The sequence below is a fragment of the Eretmochelys imbricata genome, chromosome 19, assembly GCF_965152235.1.
Source record: "Eretmochelys imbricata isolate rEreImb1 chromosome 19, rEreImb1.hap1, whole genome shotgun sequence".
NCBI classification, from domain to species: Eukaryota; Metazoa; Chordata; order Testudines; family Cheloniidae; genus Eretmochelys; species Eretmochelys imbricata.
This window is the reverse complement of record NC_135590.1, coordinates 15,407,580-15,430,315: the sequence shown is the minus strand read 5'-3', so window position 1 is coordinate 15,430,315 and position 22,736 is coordinate 15,407,580. Positions and strand designations below refer to the sequence as shown.

Sequence of the window (22,736 nt, the reverse complement as noted above, 5' to 3'; positions counted from 1 at the left end):
AGAAACTGTTTCAGAGGAAATATGTTGGTAGCATACTTGGATTGTATGCTTAACTTGACCACATCTAGCTGTTTCTTTTCAGAGCATTTGAGTTAAAAAGTATCTGCCAGTAATTCTGGTTGGCACTAGGGTCGGCTGTTAGTGATGCTAACTGATATGACGTTAACATTGCCAATAAGGTGTTGCCAGTTTATCTTTTTGAGCAGATACATTTTAGTGACACTTAACTTTTTGTTTTTGTGTAGCCGTACGCCTGGTAACTGCCAGAACTCTGCTAACGAAGTGGATCTTCTGGGTCCAAACCAGAACGGATCTGAGGGCTTAGCACAGCTGACTAGCACTAATGGTGCCAAGCCCGTGGAGGATTTCTCCAACATGGAATCCCAGAGTGTTCCCCTGGATCCCATGGAGCATGTTGGCATGGAGCCGCTTCAGTTTGATTACTCCGGCACTCAAGTACCTGTGGACTCAGCAGCAGCAACTGTGGGACTCTTTGACTACAATTCTCAACAACAGGTAAACTATTCACACAGATATTCCACCTCTTTCCTTCCCCAGCCCTTCCAGTGGTCACATCTAACTCACTGGTTTGAGTCGCCCCAGAGGTAGCATGTTACTTCATTACTTGATTGGAGGCGCTGACTCACTTAGCCTAACAGTAACATTGTTCAATAATGAGTGAGGTTACATGTTCAGGACTCTGCTAAAGTGAGCCAGGTACAGGAGACTTATCTGATCAGTGGCAAACAGAAAATGCCAAAATAACACATCTCAGGTAGCATTAAGCACATTTAATATCAGTAATTATAAAGCTGCATTGAGTTAAAATAGAAACCTACATGTTTGTTTTATTAGAGAAGGAAACAAACTGCTGCTGAATTATTGTGACTTCATACAGTTGATATTTGAAAAAGCTGCTTTGAAATAACAGACCAACAAAGGCAAAGAAACTGACTTAAGCCTTTGGGTACATTTGTGCCTAGATGTTGCAACACTGGTTGGGGACCTCTGGAATACCAAATCACTGTAGGGTAATTGAAGAAAAGTGTGAATTACATTGCTTTTGCTTGATCATGGGTTAAGACAAAACGAGATCAGGATCCAGTGTAATTTCTGAGGACCTTCCCCCTTACTTTTTTTCCTCAGCCCAAAAGGGTTCCTTCACCTTTCCTCCTACCTAGGCAGCCCAGTCTCATGCTTCCTGGACAGAGTAGTCCAGGGGTCGGCAACCTTTCAGAAGTGGTATGCCGAGTCTTCATTTATTCACTATAATTTAAGGTTTTGTGTGCCGGTAATACATTTTAATGTTTTTAGAAGGCCTCTTTCTATAAGTCTATAATATATCACTAAACTATTGTTGTATGTAAAGTAAATACGGTTTTTAAAATGAGTAAGAAGCTTAATTTAAAATTAAATTAAAATTCAGAGCCCCCTGGACCGGTGGCCAGGACCCGGGCAGAGTAAGCGCCACTGAAAATCATGCCTTTGGCATGCGTGCCATAGGTTGCCTACCCCTGGACTAGTCCTTGATTTACGTTCTGGCCCCTTTTGAACGCTAGGCCTAGATTCAAGGATCCACTCTAAATCTGCTCGTGTTCGTGCTGGTTTGTGTAACAACCGTAAACTTTTGTTCCTTTTCTTTTGTTGGTATTAAAGCTTTCAAAAAAATGTTACTGCTTAAAACAAAAACGTTGTCATGGCAGGCTGAAGAGCATGCATCTAGTCGCCAGTTCATAAACCCTGTGTTGGTGGTGTGCCTCGCAAACAGTCAATGAAAGACTGCACTTCTCGGTAGCCCATATGCTGTGTAATCTAGTGGCCCATAATGTTCTCTTGTTGTTTGAAATTTCTTTATACAAGATATTTTTAGGGTTCACGAGTACAAATTGGTATTAGTAAAGCATATATTTAGTTCATAATTTAATGACTTGGAAATGATCAAACCAGTTTTATTTTTTAAATGTGGTATTAATCTCTTGAGTAAAAGCTTTGATGCAAAGAATCACCTCAGAAAACATTTTTATAATGAAACCTACACACTTGAAAACCAGTGTTTGTAGTGGAAATATTCACACAGTCCTAACTGTGGGCCTGTGTTGGAGCTTATTAAGATTAATTTTAGGTTTCAGAGTAACAGCCGTGTTAGTCTGTATTTACAAAAAGAAAAGGAGTACTTGTGGCACCTTAGAGACTAACCAATTTATTTGAGCATAAGCTTTCGTGAGCTACAGCTCACTTCATCGGATACATCCGATGAAGTGAGCTGTAGCTCACGAAAGCTTATGCTCAAATAAATTGGTTAGTCTCTAAGGTGCCACAAGTACTCCTTTTCTTTTTATTAAGATTAATTGTTTTTTAAGGTATGGTTATGGTCAGAAAGGACACTGCAAAAATTTGACACCTGTGTAATTAGCTTTATATTCTCCTTCAATGTCTTGCATATAAAATGGGACTCACTGACAAGTCAAATCAAGTTTTATTTTTTCTGCAATTCTGCAAGTTCTGTTATATGCAAATCAGATATCTGTTTCTGTTTTGTACCTAACCACTGACAATAAAATTCTGGAAGCAGAGCCTCATTGGAAAGCTTGCTACTACGTGAAGCAAATAAGAGTAGTTTTCTTTTCTGTGGCTCCATTAGATCTGCATAGATGGCAGTAAGGGTTTGGTTTTTTTAAGTGTAAACTAAGCAGATAACACCTGAAGCAGATTTGCCAGTACAGAGAGCCTTTTTCAGAACGTATGCACTTTAACTATTTCACTGCTGAACTCTTTACCTCTCTTGCCATCACACCTTGACACACGCCACAGTTCTATACTGCCTTTTTAAACTACTTGGATTTCACTGGAACATGAGGATGCACAAGCAAGCTAGACAACAGGTAGTATATGTCCATTGAACATATCTGGTGCACTCAGTTCAGCTACTCAGATCAAGGTAATGATATTGTGAATAACCAGATCCGAAACTGTCTGATGGGAACTAGTACTTCGATATGTCAACCTTATTTTTATGTTTTGATAGCAGCCTCATCTATTTACTTACACTTGTAGCAACCTTATATTATACTATTTGAAAACATGCGCTGTATTTAATGTAGGGCTTTCACTATTGTGGCTCTTAACTCCTAATTGTAACTTCCCACTTCTTAACATATGTCAATATAAAATGCAATATCCTTGGCTCAGAAGACCAGAGGAGGATTTACTTAATGTGTCCAGCAGCCAGTGTTTCCAGGGGTCTGTTCAAAAATAGTTTCTGGTGCCTTTGTCTGCCAATTACACATTGTACTTTGGAGTAGAATATATTGCTAAGTAAAATTGGAAGCTATACCAAATGGAGTTTGTGATTGTGTTTAGACCTGTAGTAAAATCTGGCTTACATTTAACTCTTTCCAAAAGGAAATATATCTTAATCAAAAGGACCTCATTTGTATAGCACCTTTTATGAGGCATCGAAAAAGATACCATATACTTTGAAGGGATTATGAATCTGTGCAGCTAAAAGCAATATTAAGAAGGGGGAGTCTTAACTGTGCATAATCTGATTAGAAATATCAGATGTTTGTTGCAGAAGAAACTAGACTACGCAAATCTGAACTTTATAACATTGACATAATATAAGCTTGTGATGCCTCAGTTTGTTCCAAGTTTTTCTCCTATGACCTCTTGACAAGGTGTGTTATGACACTAGCTTTATGTGTAGGTGAAACTCTGAGAGTTTTAGGACTTAAAACAGTATCTCAGACATATCAACAAAACTCGTCCAAACATGTCTTCGCCATGAGCTGTGTCCTAGTATATGAATATGACTTACATGAGGCTAAAATGTTATACGCTCAAATATTTTTGTAACTGAAGCACTATTTCTTAGATTCTCACTATTTTAATTGAAAAGGTGAAAATAAATCTCTTGTGGAAGGGGAAGGACACCCAAACTAATATCCGTGTCAGAGCCAAAACCAGCAGTAGATCAGGAGTATAAAAATACAGTTTAATTTAAGGTCAAGACTTGGTTATAATAAGCTTTTTGTTTGGGTTTTTCTCTTCGATCTTCTCTACCAATCCAGGTGTCTGGAGGTTCCTCACTGCCAACAGATGGAGACAATGCATTGAGACTTTATTAATATCTTCTGAATATATGGGGTTTGCTGGCTCTCAGCGCTCAATTGTTTTTGCCTCAGCAGGTGGAGTATCAGCTGGTTAAGAGAGACCTTAACAAAGCAAAGAATAGAGCAGGCCTTGGACGCCTACAGGGATTTCTAGTCACACAGCAGCATGCAGCAGCCTCTGCAGCACTTTGTGGGGGACCACAAACTGTAGTTAGGATAGAAACAGCCTTCCTCAGGATATCCACAGTGAGTGGAGTGAAGAGCCTGTAACCTATGCAGAACAGGGTGGATTCTCTCCTCCAGAGACTGTTCTTGTTGCCTTCACCAGGGACTGCTAAAGAGCCTTAATCTGCTTTCTTTAGGCATGTCTCCTGGTGTCCCAGCTGCTCCAAGGCCTCAAGCCCATCACCCTTCATCCCTTCCAGAGTCTGCAGTTGGACTCTCTTAGGTAGCCGTTGACATCCCTGCCTCCCCTAGTTGGACCCCTCTTTTAGGAACAGTACCTCTAGGTCTGAATCCCAGAGTGATGTTTGCTACTGCTGCTGTCTTTCACACTTGTGCTTCCGTAAACACGCACGCATAGTGACAATAGAAATATGTATCCATAGCTACCTGAAAATGTCTTCTCTCTGATTAATAAGATCCATAGAGCCAGTACCATGCATATTTCCACCTGCTTGCAGTTCAGTGGCAGGATCAGACCTGTCAGTCACTGGCAGGGAAGGTTTCAGAGTAGCAGCCGTGTTAGTCTGTATCTGCAAAAAGAAAAGGAGTTCTCTAAGGTGCCACAAGTACTCCTTTTCTTTTGGCAGGGGAGGAGTGCCCTACCTTCTGAAGTTTCCTCCAATTGAGAACTTCCACAGCCAGGTTAATTCAAATCTACATTCTTAAATTACAGACTCTATTAAATGTAATTTGAGGAAAAAAATAACACTCTCTCCAGAGAATGGTAAATTCTGCATAATGATGACAAACTGCAAATCCTTGGATATCAATTTCCATCTCTATTCTGGATCATCAGTTTGTCTCCTGGGTGGGCTGGATCTGTGGACTTTATTACCCAACGAAAGGAAAATTTCAGGTAAGCATGGATAAATTTTCCTTTTCTTTGCACTGAGGTCCACAGATCTGTTAAAATGGGATTTTCATAGCAGCATGCCTCTGGGTGAAAAGCATATTCTTTAAATATGGACATCCAAACCAAGATTCTTTATAAATAATCTATCTCCTCCATCTTTCCCTGGGCACTAAAACTTCTGCCAAAAAGAAAGGAAATGGCAGAACTTGGTGAACTTAAATATTGATGGCCATCTGGCTCTCTCTCCAGTCTCAGTACAGGAGATGTGGCTTTTTTGCCCTGTGATTATCAGTGTTGTTAAGGACTGGAATTGGATGCTTAACTGAAAAGAGAATATTTCTTGATTTTACTTAAGGAGTGATTTGCTATGCCAGTTGAGGACTATCTGTCTGAATTAAAAGTATAATACTGGGTCTCATTAGAGAAAGCTTGCAATGTCAAATAAAAAAAACCTCGTGATTGGAAATAGTAGTCTTTGGGAGGCCTACTCTAATGGATAGGAAGTACAACACCTCCTATGGGGTATCTGTCTGGGTAGTGCCATAAGGAGCAGAAAGAGTTTCCAATGTTATGCTCTCTGATCTTATGGAGTTGGAATAAAGCTGATGCCCTAAGGAAGCATTTGATGTTGGGATTTGTACAAACTTCCTTTTCCTGGACATGCTGAGAACATGATACTACAGAGATTTGACCTTTATGCTTGGACACTCTTGTTCACCCACAGTGAAACCTTCCTGAAGGATATCAAGGCTGTTTCTTTGGTTTAACCTGACAGTTAAATTATGGACTTTGCACCAGCCACTGGAATAAGTTTTTGTTGTTGACATCTCTTTTGGGGTCCATGCCAGCAATAATCACTTCCTCCAAGTATTCATTTTAAACGTGTCTGGTCCTGGGTGGAGGATTAACTTTACAATAACAGACCTCTGTGGGAGACGTCCAAAGATCCAGTGCTAGAGTCTTCAGACCTGAGAGCGTAGCCTCTTCTGCCAGAAAGGAATAAACAGTGTCACCGCTCTCTCCCTCCTGTCTTTTGTATTGTCCTGGGGAGCAGTGGAAAAGGTTGGAATGCATACATTAGGGACCTTGCCCAGCTTTGTAAGATATTATTCAGCTCACCTCCTTGGTCCTGACAGAGGCTGAAGAGCTCTTAATTTGCTGTTTCCAGATGAAAAGAGCTCAGTCACCAGCCAACCAAATTGACTTACGATGAGAGAGAGATTTCTGGGTGTAGGAGCTGCTCTATTAGTCTAACTTCTGCCATGTAAGTGTTCATCCCCTCCTATGTGGGCAGTACCCAAGAGAGGCGAATCTCTCTATTAGGACCGATTGTGTTCTTCCCAGTTTTTATGAAAACCGTGTCAGATTCATTGACTGTTGCAACCAGGACAGGTCTGTTATCCATGGAAGGAACCATTCTCTGAAACGTTAATGAATTGTGTTCCAGCTAGTGGGTGCTGTGCATTCTCCTTCTGGAATCCATTCTCTGGACTGAATCAGAAAGCTTTCTTGAAAACCCCTTGAAATTTTGGAATCTTCTTAAGACAAGCTCTGCAACAGACAAGGTTTGAACCTGTCTGCAGCTGTGGGGGATGGAAAATAACTAAGGAAATTCAGGAGACAGCACGTTCCCCTGCTCTCAGTGACGGATGGGTCAGATTCTGTCCCCAAGCAGCAAACAGGCTGGAGTTGCTCATTGTAACTGATCTGTGGGCTGTAGCACGAAGAATATATGTCACTATAAATTACTTTATTTCTGATAAGGCAAACAGACAACCAAAGTCACATCTCCACTTGAGAGCTCTGTGAGTTTGACTCACTCAATGCCAGGCTAGAAGCAAGTCTGAGAACAGCATGACTGATGTGCTGTGCAAATGGAGAGGGCCAGGAATATCTTGTTCCTTTCCTGCCACCCTTGGAAACACCCACTCAAACTCCTTCCACCAGACACTATCTCCACCTCCCTTCACAGGGCAAGAGCTGAGAATCTGTAGAATTAGCCAGCTGTTCTCTGAGATTTCAGCTGCATTTAAGTCCAAGCCCTGCTATTCTGCATGTTTGTGAAAAGTGTTTTTTAAGATATTTGAAGAGGAGGTCACTGAGTACAATGATGGCCTTTCAAAAGGAAGCTCATTGTAGTTAAAGCTGTAGAAAGCAGACAAAAACTTCAGCCTTCTGCAGGGTACAACATATATATGGCAGTTTCTGTCTCAGTTACACTAAGCACAGTTTTAAGAAACCAGATCATATTCACTGGTAAAGCAGCTACAGTTCATCTGGAAGGGGTGCTTCAAGTGCACCTCCTTCATTCAAAAAAGAGGACATAGGTACCTGGACACTGCTACCCACCTCCTTATAGCAGTAATGAAGGTACACTTACCAGGCATCCCTGGACTTCATAGGAGGAAGGCTATTCTATTCCTTTCATGCATGGGAACATATAACATCAGATCAATGCCTATTAGGCATCATGATCCATAGTTAGAGTTCAGTTTCAAAACTTTCAGCAGCCTTGTTCAATCTAATTGTACCAACTAAAGTAAAGTAGTTTCCTTGAGGGAGTTTCCAAATGAATGGGGGGGAGGGATAGCTCAGTGGTTTGAGCATTGGCCTGCTAAAACCTGGGTTGTGAGTTCAGTCCTTGAGGGCGCCATTTAGGGATCTGGGGCAAAAATTGGGGATTGGTCCTGCTTTGAGCTGGGGGTTGGACTAGATGACCTCCTGAGGTCCCTTCCAACCCTGAGATTCTATGATTCTCTGAAGTGTCTGCTCAGATGAGTCTACAGATACTTATGCCCAATGCTGCTCTGGCACTTGTGTCCATGTTCCCTGCATTTCACAGCCCTGGAACTATTTTCAGTATTACATAGTATTCAACCTGTATGCATCATCTTGAAGCTGTCACTCACCTCTACATGGATGACTTTGGGTCAAATTATAATGGACAGCGAGGACAGCCATTTCCAGATTGTGCTAGTTTCAGGAACCAGATGCCTAAATACTGATTTGAGAGAAGTATGCAAACCTTGATGTAGATGTTAATACATCTGGGAGTGCAGTTAAGCATCCAGCAAGAATGTTCTTAAATGGGAGACCGACAACACAAAGTATAACAGCAGATCCTTTCCATGTTGTCTTCAGCTGAAATGGGCTCAATCTTCTCCAGATGTAAGAGCAGTCAGGCTTGCTCTTCTGTGCTTTCACCATGCGTTCAAAAATAGCTCAGTGAGATGCAGTTTGAGAACTTGACTGCCATCACGTAGGTAAACTGATGAGGAAAAAGGATATGGCTGAGGCAAACTAGCTGCTGATTGTATGAACAGAAAAAACACCCATCTAACCTATCTGTTGTTCACCTAGCCAGAATACAACACAGTGACCTGGCTAAACTGATCCCAAATATGTAAAGGAGAGTGGAAAATTGAGAGAGCTTTGGGTGGATTTGTTGTAGTGAAGGGGACCACAAGTAGATGCGATGACCACAGGAAGGTAGAGACACAAGGTATGTGCGGTAATACCTTTTATTGGACCAACTTTGTGTTTGGTGAAAGAGACAACAGAATGGTAGACAGCATGATTATGAATGTGAGTTCTAGAGGTAAATTCACCCAGCACGCTGTCATACATTTTTTCACATTGGTCCATAAGGAGGGTGCTGCAGAGAGTTGGCAGATCCTTGGGAACCCTCATTCCTGCACACCTTTCTGAGTCTCAGATTAATCAAGATGTCCTTTCTGTCTTGAAATGTCCATGCATGTCAATACAAAACTGATCCACCTGCTTACTACAGATGACTTATTGGCACAAAGACCCTACTTGTTATGAAGATCCAGATTTCTTTAGGCTTAGGTCATCACAGTTGAGAGGATGCTTCTTGGAAGAAAGGGCTTTTGAGTAAAGGTTATCATAGGCATATGTTCCATATCCACCCGTGATTGTAAGATCTGGAGAACAGTGTGTCCCTGGTGTGATTGATGAACCATGGATTCGATGTGCTTCTCCATAGCCAACATCCTGGAGTTGCTTCGGAATGGTCTAGACTTAGGAATGAGCACCAGCATCTTACGGGTGCATTCATCAGCCTTCAGGGAACACAGATGTACTTAAACCGAGATGTAGCTAGATTTTGATATAGTGGTTGCCAAAAGCCAAAACTTGTATTCAGACAACTTCTTCCTTTTTGGATCTAAAATACTGTACTAAATTTACATCCTGTTCCTTAGTTTGGACCTACAGAAGGAGGAGGAGGCGGCAGAAGAAGAATATCCCGTAGGCTATTGCTCTCTTGTTCGTATTTGCCATCTCCTGACCAAGGAGGATAAGAGTTGAAAGCCGTGCTCTGTGAAGAACTATGCCTGACTTTTCTATCAAGATAGTCCATTCTTTAAACAGTTCTGTGTTTCATGCTGAAGTTAACTACATCCTGCCTGAATCAGGCTGAATTATTATTGTCCATCTACCCCAGTCTTAACATTTTATAAAGAAGCTAGGCCTCTCTGTCTGAGGCCTGGTCTACACTAAAAAGTTAGGTTGACCCTGCTCTGTTGCTCAGGGGTGTGAAAAATCCACATGCCGAAGTAGCATAGTTAAACTGACCTAACCCCCAACATAGACAGATCTAAGTCTAGAAGAATTCTTCTGTTGACGTGGCTACTGCCTTTCAGGGAGGTGGATTACCTACTCCGATGGGTGAACCCCTCCCATCAACATGGGTAGTGTCTATACCAGGGGTTCCGAAACTTGGTTCACCGCTTGTTCAGGGAAAGCCCCTGGTAGGCCATGAGACGCCTTGGTTTACCTGAGCATCCGCAGGTACGGCCGCTCACAGCTCCCAATGGCCGCAGTTCGCTGTTCCCGGCTAATGGGAGCTGCGGGAAGTGGCCCCATAACAAGCAGCGAACCAAGTTTGGGAACCCTTGGTCTATACTGAAGCGCTGCAGTGGCGCAGCTGCAATGTTTTACGTGTAGACAAGCCCACGGTCCTACAAGGATGGAAGTGGAGGAAGGCGGCAGAAAACAGCATAGCATCCAAATCCATTCTTTTCAAGTGGATAAAGCTTCTAGTCAGGAAAGCTTGCTTCAGTACAACAAAGGCAGCTCCCTCTGTTTTCACAGTATATTTCGCTAGGAAGTTAGGTGGAAGCATTGCTACTAGAGTTATTCAAGGCAGCTACCTGGCATGTGTGTTCTCCAGTGTTCATATTCACAAGCTGATGTTCAGGCATCAGCCAGTTGTTGTGCCACAAGAGTGCTGCAGGCAGCCAAGAGGCATTAGGCTGTCCCCTCTATATGGCACTTCACTCCTTTGGCAGGCCCCAAGAATCTGGACTGGCATTGGAAGCTGGAGAGAAACGTTTTGTCCTTTTTTTTTCTTCAAGACTTTCTGTGCCAGCCCTTATCCCTTCCTTCAAGATTGGTGCTCTCTTCAGCATTTCCAGTGGTTTTGCAAATAGTGAGTTTTCAGTGTCTCAAGGTGTGATTTTTATATTACACTTAAATAATACTGTGAACTGCTTTCAAAGATTCAGCTGAGCTGTGAGAGCTGGCAACCCTTATGCAGGGGATAATATCACCAGAAAGTCCCAGTGTCTGCTTTCTGTCTACTGTCAGGGAAGAACTATGTGCACCAAGTGTCTGGACTGATTTAGAAGATCTTAGAGAGAAAATTAACAGGTAAGGAAAGCTTTCCCCCTCATGTTATATTAGGGTTCTTTAACTTCTCAGCATGGATCACGTTTTACAGAGATTCTCGTGCGTATCTGCCATCCCATTCCCAGTCCTGCAGCCCATCTCTACTGCCATTTGCAGTCTCATAACATCTCTGTGGCAACAGAAATTGCCTGCATGGGAAAGTAATAAAGTATTTAGTATATCTAATATAGTATTAGAGCTGGAAACAGCCTGGTGAGCTGCTAGCTTGCCGTGACCCACAGGCCACATTTACGAAGTTTGTCTTACTCTCTTTAAAGAGTAGTTGATGAGTGAAGCTTTCAGGGAATGTGGAGGTAGAAAACCTTCACGATAGGTTAATAATGCTGGAATGAAAATATTTTTAGATGATTGTGGTAGATTATGAATTTAAAACTCCTGTGAACCTCTCTTTTTAAACAGGTTTCAGAGTAGCAGCCGCGTTAGTCTGTATTTGCAAAAAGAACAGGAGGACTTGTGGCACCTTAGAGACTAACCCATTTATTTGAGCAGAAGCTTTCGTGAGCTACAACTCACTTCATCGGCTGCATGCCATGCATTTCCACTGAACGCATCCGATGCAGTGAGCTGTAGTTCACAAAAGCTTATGCTCAAATAAATGTGTTAGTCTCTCTTTTAGACATGTTTCCGTATCATGAAGAGTGTCTGTACTCTTACGATAGTAAATCTAATATGTCAGGGTTGCGTCGGGAGGGAATCTGAGAGAACTTTTCTCGTGCACAAATAAAGAACCAAGCCTGTTCTTTTGTCCCTGCAGTTATTTCAGAGACCAAATGCACTTGCTGTTCAGCAGCTGACGGCAGCACAGCAGCAGCAGTACGCATTGGCCGCTGCCCATCAGCCGCACATAGGTAAGTCCTTCATTTAACGCCTCTATTAGATGGCTGGCGGTGGCTGCTGCTACTTGCTAATGGCTGCCTTCAGAATAGCCTCTGGCAGTGAAAACAGGTCCTTAGGCTTTAGAGGGGTTTTAAAAGTACAGTCCCAGTTATGGATAATTGGCACACAGATTTCAGAAGCAGACCACGTTTGAAGATTATCTTGCAAAATTCTGGTAACATCTTGCTATACGTTTAAAAAGCATCCAAAAATTCCTGTCTACCTGTGATGACCCTTGCTTTGCCCGCATTGAGAATGCTATTCAGTAATGAGAGTATTTTCTAAGTATTCATTTACTCTGAGCCAGACATGAATTGGGGTAAATGGGACAGTGAAATGAGGAAGAATGCACATTTTAGTACAGACCACAGAAACTCGAGTCCATATTTTATGTATTACTATGGTTTAGTCTTGATTAACTCTCCCACAGAATGGAATTTCAGGCTATTCTGGGTGAGACTTAGAAGTTTAAGATGCAGTTATTTAAATGTTACCATTCATAGTATTAAAGAAATACTGACTCGGGGAAAACTGTACATAATCTTGTTTATAGAAAAATAGGTGAACCGCTCACAAGGGCTCACTCATTAATGGTGGGAGTAAATTCCTAGCATCAAAGAGTTTAACTGTAGGTTTTCCTAATTGAATTGAACTTAGTTTTAAAGTGCTAGAAAGAATTATGAAGACACTGTTTCTCGTGTATCATGTATGCTGCACTCCATATTTGTTCAGTTTTGGTGTAGACCCCTGTCATCTTCTCCCCTAATTTAGTAGATTGAACAAAATTTTTATGAAAATGCTTTTATATCTCTAAAGTGCTTTGAGCTCCTATGACAAAAATGAACTTCAAGGGAAAACATATTTTATGGGTATGTATTAATACCCACCAGTATAAATTAATTGGGAGTTGCTCTTTATTTTCCCATTGTTTTTTTTCTAGTTGACTAGTTTCCCAGCCCTTTAAGGGATGTTGCATCTTCGGAGTCAAATCCCATATACATATGGACAGTAACATTGCTATGAATTTCACATTTGATTGTTTCAATAAGACTCCTGGATACTTACTGTCTGCTGTCTACAAAGAACTACATGTGAAAATGCATAATTTGTCTTCTCAAAGTAGCTGCCAGCTTTTCTTACTCTTAAATCATAGCTACACAAGCCTGTTTATCCTCTTCAGTTGCAGCCAGGGTAAATAGCCAAAACATGTAGGTATTCTGGTAGGGCTGCAGTTCTAGTTAAGTTTGTTTTTACTGACAGGTATGTTTTCAGCAGGTTTAGCTCCCGCTGCCTTTGTCCCCAATCCATACATCATCAGTGCTGCTCCACCAGGAACAGATCCATATGCAGCAGGACTTGCAGCAGCTGCAACTTTAGGTGAGCAACTTAGAGTTGTTTGTGTATTAGATGAAATTTTCTATGCCTAAAATGTTTTAACTGTTGCTATCAGAGCAGTCTTAATGTAATCTGTTAGCACGTTTTGAGCTCTACTGAAAAAATAAGTGGATGTCGGTGTGGTATATAAGGGTATTATAAAACTTAAAGTAGAATTTTGTTTTTGTTTTGAAAGTCTTGTCCCTATAGATTAACGCCTAAATTAGAGGATCAAAACTGGTAACGCTCAGTATGGATTCTGTTTTACAGTTTAAGATTAAGAACAAAAATCCTGAAAGAGAGGTGACATTTCATTTATAGTGACAAATATGCACTTATAGTGACAAATGTGTGATTGGTGTTGGGTTGTTATGAGTTTTTTATTTGACATCTGAAAGCCAAATACTTTTGAAGCCTGCGTTACAGGGTATAGAGTAAAGTTTTCCTGCCAAGAAGTGTTAAGTAAAATTTGTTACTGTTATTAATTTGAGATTTGCTATGATAAATTTGGTAAATTATGCTTTTTTCTTCACTGGAGGATCCTTTCTGAACTTTATGCTTTCCAGTCCCTTAATTACCTTGTTCCAGGTCTTATATTTCAAAAGATCTCTCACCTGTGCAGAGGCTGAATATAAAGTGCTCTAGATAGCAGTTCTAATGTGGGTCATTCTTGCCTTCATACTGGACCTCTTTCTTCCAACCTTGTCTAGTCTCTGAACCCTTTCCCAACTTCAAGAGCCAAAATTGCTGTGTCTTGAAACGGTAGCTCCAGTAAGCAATTATTAGAAAGTGTAAAAAATACATTGCATGTTGAATTTTTATTCCAAAAGTCATGAAGTTCTGGCCCAAGTAGTGAGAGTCCTGCGGGTTCTTTCAAAACCAGATTAGTTCTGTACAACCACATTTAATTCTTTCACTGAGCCATCTGGAGAGAGGAAGTCCAGTAAATTCTAAATAAAATGTGCAGAGTTAGATTAGAACATTACTCAATGAAGGTTGCACAACCTCATAACATTTCATTCTTATGCAGTCGGTTTACCTAAATAACACCCCCGTCGCTTCTTTCCACTCCAAGATACAGTTAAAACAAAGCTAGATTGTATTTACTATAAGCAAGTTTTACAGTATTCTGGTTTGCCCAATGTGGGATAGTAAGTTTTGATATGTGACTCTTTGTAATATTTACCAGCTGTTACATAACTGTTCGTTAGCTTTTAAGCTTTGGGGCCAACATAAAGTCAAGCTATGATGAAATGGGATTACAAGTATGACCATATCACATGGTGTTTTTGGTAGAGTATATAAAACAGTATGAAGAATAAGATTATAAAGAGTCCTTTCAGGATTATAATTTTTTTTTTAAAGTAATTTTGAAGAGCTGAACGTTAGGTGTGGTCGGGGCATAATAAAAATGAAAGATGAGGTGTTAGGGTAAAGCCTATTGTTGGCACACAGGTAAGGCTGAGATGAAATGGAAGAAAGCCAAGAAGTAGAGCCCTATGGAAGCTGCATCAACGAGAACATGGACGGAATTGCGGAATCAAAAACGTAACACTGAATCCAGCGGTGTGTTTTTGTTTTGTTTTTTTTAAATCCAGCACAATACAAAATAATAATGATGCCTCCCTGCTGTGGCCGCAGAGCTGAAGGAGCTCTCTGTGCCCCCAACACGGCCCCAGGGCTGGAGAAACTGTGTGTGCCTCTGCTCATTCAAGGTGGGATCCAGGGTTGGCTACAGGTTGGCTACAGCCCAAGGTTTGCTATTGTGAGGGGCATTTATAACAAGGGTGTACTGTATATTCGTTTTTGACAGTTGCTTAGACACATGGCCTGCTACTACTAGTGCAGTTTCCCCCCTCCCCATGGTTCAGTACACAATTAAACATGTCTAAAAAGCATTCTACAACTGGAAAATGCTCATCCAAAAAAGCTAAGAAACCATGCACTGACACCAAAGTTCAGAGCTAGTCTGTTGGCTAATGATATCTGTGAATCGGGTGGTATGATGTTCTGCAAATGCTGTCAACATACAGTAGACTGGACCCGAAAAGATACCTGCAACGATCATCTAATATCAAAACCCTATCTGAAAAATCACGCCACATATGATGAGAATCATCGAGGTTCTCACTCTCTACAGAGAACAGTTGCAGGCAGTATGAAATCTGCAGATGCCAGATGGGAGTTTGTTGAAGTTTTTCTTGTGGTCTTTGCTGAGACTGTCATCTCAGGGGGAAAAATGAAGAAGCTTCGACCTTTCCTCTTAAAACACTGCAGTCATGGTGGGAAGCATTGCCTGAAAATAAAGCAGAACTTTGGCAGATTCTGCCTTGTGTCTATCAGGAGCACATGTGGCAGTGCTGGCCTAAATCCATGGGGGAAAAGATTCCAGTGGTCGACAAGACAACAGATATCGGAGACTGCAGTGTGCTAAATATTCTCATAGGTAAGTTTATTTTTCTTTTACTATGATGACAGGTTCTTAAGTAGGTGCTTTTTTATAATGTATGCATTGGTCTTTAGGAAAACATTTGTTATACTTAGAAAATACTAAACACTTATACAATTTAAAGTACAGATAATTTAAGAAAAAGCATTTAAGATGCTATAACCCCTTAAAATAGCCTTAACCCTCCTCCCCCAAAAAGCACCAAATTGGGATTTTGGAGCTATTCTATAAAATGCTTGTTAGTAATTTTATCAAACATTTTATATTTAATTTGCATTAGGAAATTTAATTGTTTATTGCAGTGCAGCTGTAATATTATGCTTGTATAATATTAAAAAAAAACTTCAACATTAAATGATTTAATAGTGGATATGAAGCTGGATTTTTTTTTCCATTACAGATTTTTGAGTTTGTTTAGTAACAAACAAGTAGAAAAATTTTGACATCAGAATATGTGTATTTTTAGTGTTACAGATCAGTACTATTTGACGATGCCATATTCATGGAGAGCTGCAACCACTCCACATTCTCACACTGTATTCTGGAGTCTATGAATAGGAACCAGCTCAGTCTCAGTGATGTTTGTGCAGTTGTAACCGACAATGCTGCATATTGCATCAAAGCATACAAAGAAACACTGAAATGAGTCATGCCCCAACAGTGTACATGTGACATATCTATGTCATATAATCAATCTGATAGGTGAGACATGGCAGCGTTTTCACTTCTTTAGCAATGTGGCATCTTTCATTACTTGGATGAAATCCGCCTTCTTCAAAAAGCCAGTCAAAAAAGCAAAGATGGGTTGCTTTTCTTAAGTCCGAAGAAGACGTGCACACCATGAAGGTCCCTCCTGAAGCAGTACGCACAAGATGGAATAGCTGGTTTCAGGCAGTAAAATATCATGCACAGCACACTGATCTCTACTGGGACTTTTTTGAAAAAGCACAGGCTGAGACAAACCTTTTGACATAACTTAGCAGTCAGGAGAAATCAGACTTGCTGAAACTTAAGACAGCTTTCATATCTGAAGCTTGCCCCAAAATAATAACGGCCCTTACCATCTGTCAGCATCTGACCACCGCTCTACAGCTGTCTCAGCTTTCAGTATTCTGGAAGACCTGGGATCTTGATTTCTGGAACAGCCAAAACTTTTGGTTTGGTGAAGAAACTGACAGACTCCTGGATGACTTCTCCATAAGTAAGGAGAGAGAGATCCTGGACAATCTACATGAAGCCTGTCAGCTTGCTTTTACTAAATTCTCCAAACACTGGGATGTCCATCCAGTAAAAGATGTGTTGCAACTGATCTGTTTGTTTGATCCCAGGCAGACTCCACCCATGCAACAAAACATCAATCAGTACAGCAAGCTACCACCTCTCACCCACCCCTGACCAGAACTGTATGAACAATGGCTGGTGTTTCTGCACAGCACTCAGAATGAGCCCATTCCAGATCCACTGGACCTTTGCACTTACTGGAAAGTTATGAAGGGAAGAGTGCCTAAAGTAACAGAGGTTGCCCTACCTTACATCATCTTCCCTGTCAGCTCTGTAGACAGAGAGAGAAGCTTTAGTAAATATAAAAAGAAAAGGAGGACTTGTGGCACCTTAGAGACTAACCAATTTATTTGAGCATGAGCTTTCGTGAGCTACAGCTCACTAGCTCACGAAAGCTCATGCTCAAATAAATTGGTTAGTCTCTAAGGTGCCACAAGTACTCCTTTTCTTTTTGCGAATACAGACTAACACGGCTGTTACTCTGAAACCTTTAGTAAATATAAAAATCTACTTACAGACAATAGGGAATCACTTTCTGAGGAAAACACAAAAAAACTGACTAACCATAATGCACCACAATGGAGAAGTCTGCTAGAGATGGGAAAAATAATGACATTTAAGTTTGTCAGTTTGTAATGCTATTCAGCAGTAAACTGTTGACTTAATAGTGTGAAATTATTTAATCAAATTTGAAATTAATTTAAGCATTCCTTCAGAATATAGGAAGCTTGAAAGTACTGAGTTTAATTTAAAATGGCAACAGTGACTACTGCAGAGATGAATTATTTTATGTTTAGTGCATTTATTTTTTATTTTTTAATTATTCAAATATAAATTCAGTTAAATCGACTCTTCTGTGGACTTCTGTGTTATTGTTCAGCAATGTCAGTTTGATCATATTACCGGGTTCTACTTTAAAGAGTGATTTGAAACACATTACTTTTACTGTATATCTACAGGATGTTTCATTTAAATTGTAGGATTTTTTTCTGTAAAATCTGTTTTTCCTGTTGCAATCCAATTCTAAACATTTTTATGCATTTATAGTAAGGCTACTTAATTTTTAATGTGTCAAACAATTTTGATAAAACGATAAAGATGGAATTAATTTTTAAAAAATGGCGGGGGTCAGAAAATAATAAATCTGAAAATTCGCAATAATAAAAGAGAGTTCATAGGCCCCTAAACAAGGATGTTTGTAATAGTCTAGGAGTCAGTGAACTACCATGTGATGGCTGTGTAGCTGTGAATGAATGAATGACTAATACTCTCCATGGGAAGGAAATGTGTTAAGCTTTAGTAACAAATAGACCAAAGCTTACTGGTAGGAACGCACCATCATACATTACTTTTACCAGAAAGACCATCTGTAACTTCACTTACAAGTCTAGAAAGTGGTAAACCTATTCAGGACCACACTTCTTAGAGCAGTGTCAGAGCTGCAATAGAAGTGTTTTGGCCTTGGCCAGAATTTGTCACCGCATACACACCCCTGCCCCAGGATTATGCTCCAGAATCTAAGCTTTCATTTCCCAAAAAAAAAAAAATCTACCTCTCCTGAGTGAGAGGAGAACCTTTAAAAAAACAAGGAGTGTAACTCTATGCAGCATAGCCTGGAACCATAGCTCTAAGATGTCTGAATTGCCCTGTTAATCTCATTGGAGTGTTAACTCTGAAATCTAAAGACGGCAGTACAAATATAAACATAAGCTATTAAATAGTTGCCCCATCGACAATTTCTGTGGTGCAGTCGTGTATTTTTTGTACACGGGTATGTAGCACACTGACAATGCTACTTTGAATCCTTTAAAGATGTACCCCAAATCTACTGAGAAGAGGCCTTCCTATTTTCCTGTGGCAGTGCTAGACTGGAAGGAAACTGAAGGGCGTGGATGTTGGTGAAATGGCAGAAATTAAGTTATAGGTCCCAACTGGTTTTATTCCTTTTAGTTGCTCCTTAAAAAGAAGGGACGTTTTATGGTGGTGTATGGCTAATTTACTGCCAACTGAGGAGACTTTGTATCATCTCTCCAGGACTGTCAATCCAGTGAAGTTTTTCCCCCCACACAAGCACCAAATTAACTATTTTTAAGGAATATTGATTTGAATGGAGATATAGGCTGAAAAGTCTTACAAAGAAGTTATTTATGGGTTTAGTGTTGACGTACTGTTGGGGATACCACTATCTGTGCAGAAAAATATGAGAATTTGTGTGGTACATTTAAAAAGTTTTTGGTGTCAAGTGTCTGGAAATTGGGTTTCCCTGACAGTTATCACCATTCTGTTTGCAATTACTCCTCAGCCCATTGAATAAACTAGTTGCTAATATTTAGGCTTATAGATTCATAGATACTAAGGTCAGAAGGGACCATTATGATCATCTAGTCTGACCTCCTGCACAACGCAGGCCACAGAATCTCACCCACCCACTCCTGCGAAAAACCTCTCACCTATGTCTGAGCTATTGAAGTCCTCAAATCGTGATTTAAAGACTTCAAGGAGCAGAGAATCCTCCAGCAAGTGACCTGTACCCCATGCTACAGAGGAAGGCGAAAAACCTCCAGGGCCTCTTCCAATCTGCCCTGCAGGAAAGTTCCTTCCCTACCCCAAATATGGCGATCAGCTAAACCCTGAGCATATGGGCAAGATTCACCAGCCAGATACTACAGAAAATTCTTTCCTGGGTAACTCAGATCCCACCCCATCTAACATCCCATCACAGGCCATTAGACCTATTTACCATGAATATTTAAAGATCAATTAATTACCAAAATCTTGTTATCCCATCATACCATCTCCTCCATAAACTTATCGAGTTTAATCTTGAAGCCAGATAGATCTTTTGCCCCCACTGCTTCCCTTGGAAGGCTATTCCAAAACTTCACTCCTCTGATGGTTAGAAACCTTCGTCTAATTTCAAGTCTAAACTTCCCGGTGGCCAGTTTATATCCGTTTGTTCTTGTGTCCACATTGGTACTGAGCTTAAGTAATTCCTCTCCCTCTCCAGTATTTATCCCTCTGATATATTTATAAGAGCAATCATATCTCCCCTCAACCTTCTTTTAGTTAGGCTAAACAAGCCAAGCTCCGTGAGTCTCCTTTCATAAGACAAGTTTTCCATTCCTCGGATCATCCTAGTAGCCCTTCTCTGTACTTGTTCCAATTTGAATTCATCCTTCTTAAACATGGGAGACCAGAACTGCACACAGTATTCCAGGTGAGGTCTCACCAGTGCCTTGTATAACGGTACTAAAACCCCCTTATCCCTACTGGAAATACCTCTCCTGGTGCATCCCAAGACCGCATTAACTTTTTTCACAGCCATATCACATTGGCGGCTCATAGTCATCCTATGATCAACCAATACATGGCAGAGTAAGAATTTTTTTATAATTTTGGCTGATATCTATGCTTATTTTTAAGCATTTTTTAGATTTTTTTATTTTAAGTTTTCACAGCTGCGCAAGATTATTGGAGGCGTGTCAAACAATTATTTTATGATGTTAAAATTCAAAAAGTTAAAGCTTTAAACTGTTAAAACACAAATTATCAACATATGTCAAAATATACAAATTAAATATCCTTAAATCAACAGATCATACCTGTTTTTACTGTTAATTTGCTAGCACATATATAATAAGTCTACTTCAGAAGTCTTACTCACTGGATTTTGTTTCCAATATGTTCTCAAACAGGATTTTTTTTTACTTTGCCTAACTATAAATTTTGATTGTTGTTGATGGAAATATATTTGTCTGTTTTTGTGTGCATGGTGAAATCTGTTTAGATTTTTCTTTTTTAAATGGTGGTAATACTGCCAAGCCTGCTAATATACTGTTGCCAACCTCACTGATGTTTTGAGTCATCGAATCATAGAATCTTAGGACTGGAAAGAATCTTGAGAGGTCTTCTAGTCCAGTCCTCTGCACTCACAACAGGACTAAGTATTATCTAGACCATGCCTGACAGGTGTTCAGAGGTTTTTGAAAGCAGCTTAGACAATGACAGAGATTCCGCATCCTCTCTAGGCAATCTATTCCAGTGCTTTTAACCACCCTGACAGGAAGATTTTCCTCATGTCCAACCTAAACTTCCCTTGCTGCAATTAAAGCCTGTTGTTTCTTGTCCTATCCCCAGAGGTTAGCTAGAACAATTTTTCTTCTTCCTCCTTGAAACAACCTTTTATGTACTTGAAAACTGTTATCATGTCCCCCCTCAGTCTTCTCTTCTCCAGGCTAAACAAACTCAGTTCTTTCAGTCTTTTCTCATAGGCCATGTTTTCTAGATCTTTAATCCTTTTTCTTACTCTCCTCTGAACTTTCTCCAATTTGTCCACATCTTTCCTGAAATGTGGCGCTCAGAACTGGACACAATACTCCACTTGAGGCTTAATTAGCACTGAGTAGAGCAGAAGAATTACTTCTTGTGTCTTGCTTACATCACACCTGTACTACATTCCAGAATATTTGCACTTTTGTTTGTTTTTTGGTTTTGTTTGTTTGTTTGCAATAGTGTTACACTGTTGACTCATATTTATCTTGTGATCCACTATGATCCCCAAATTCCCTTCCGCAGTACCTCTTTCTAGGTAGTCATTTCCATTTTGTATGTATGCAACTGATTGTTCCTTCCTAAGTGGAGTATTTTGCATTTGTCCTTATTGAATTTCATCCTGTTTACTTTGAACCATTTCTCCAATTTGTCCAGATCATTTTGAATTTTAATGCTATCCTTCAAAGCACTTGCTGCCCTTCACAGCTTGGTATCATCCTCAAACTTTATAAGTGTACTCTCTATGCTATTATCTAAATCATTGCTGAAGATATTGAACAGAACCGGACCCAGAACCGATCCGTGCGGGACCCTAGGTGATATGCCCTTCCAGTTTGACCCTGATAACTACTCTCTGGCACCCACCTTATAATAGCTCCATCTAGGCTGCATTTCCCTAGTTTGTTTATGAAAAGGTCATGTGAGACGGTATCAGAAGCCTTCCTAAAGTCAAGATATACCACATCTTCGACAACCCCAATCCCTGTCAAAGAAAGCTATTGGATTGGTTTGACAGGATTTGTTCATGACAAATCCGTGCTGACTTTTACTTATCTTTTTATCTACTAGGTGTTTGTAAATTGATTGCTTAATTATTCGCTCCAGTATTTTTTCGGGTACTGAAGTTAAGCTGACTGGTCAGTAATTCCCCGGGTTGTCCTTATTCCCCTTTTTATAGATTGGCACTATATTTGCCCTTTTCCAGTCCTCTGGAATCTCTCATCTTCCATGATTTTTTTAAGATAATTGCTAATGTCTCAGATATCTCCTTACTCAACTCCTTGAGTTATTCTAGGATGTATTTCATCCGGCCCTGGAGACTAGAAGAAATCTAACTTGTCTAAGTAATTTTTAACTAGTTCTTTCCCTATTTTAGCCTCAGATCCTACCTCATTTTGACTGGAGTTCACTGTGTTAGACATCCAATCGCTACTAAACTTTTTGGTGAAAACTGAAACAAAGAAGTTGTTCAGCACTTCTGCCATTTCCACGTTTTCTGTTATTGTTTTTTCCCACCTCATTGAGTAACGGGCCTACCCTGTCCTGGGTCTTCCTCTTGCTTCTAATGTATTGTCAAAATGTTTTCTTGTTACCGTTTGTCTCTAGCTAGTTTAATCTTGTTTTGCATCTTGGCCTTTCTAATTTATCCCTACATGCTTGTGTTTGTTTATATTCATCCTCCGTAATTTGATCTAGTTTCTACTGTTTGTAGGACTCTTTTTTGAGTTTCAGATCATTGAAGATCTCCTGGTTAAGCAAATACTGGCCTCTTGCCATCCTTCCTAACTTTCCTATGGAGTGG

At 40.2% G+C, this 22,736-nt stretch overlaps 1 protein-coding gene across 8 annotated transcripts in view; it reads left to right on the top strand.

Moving 5' to 3' along the window:
* PUM1 (pumilio RNA binding family member 1) overlaps nucleotides 1-22,736 on the top strand; it is a 131,348-nt gene that overhangs the window by 67,152 nt on the left and 41,460 nt on the right. For 5 of the 8 annotated variants that reach the window (XM_077837704.1, XM_077837699.1, XM_077837700.1 and 2 more), the window contains 3 exons: nucleotides 246-516; nucleotides 11,657-11,750; nucleotides 13,039-13,155. In XM_077837704.1, the coding sequence (XP_077693830.1) occupies nucleotides 246-516; nucleotides 11,657-11,750; nucleotides 13,039-13,155 (482 nt within the window). The remainder of the gene's footprint in view (nucleotides 1-245; nucleotides 517-11,656; nucleotides 11,751-13,038; nucleotides 13,156-22,736) is intronic. The other 3 variants (XM_077837703.1, XM_077837702.1, XM_077837701.1) reach the window with 2 other exon arrangements.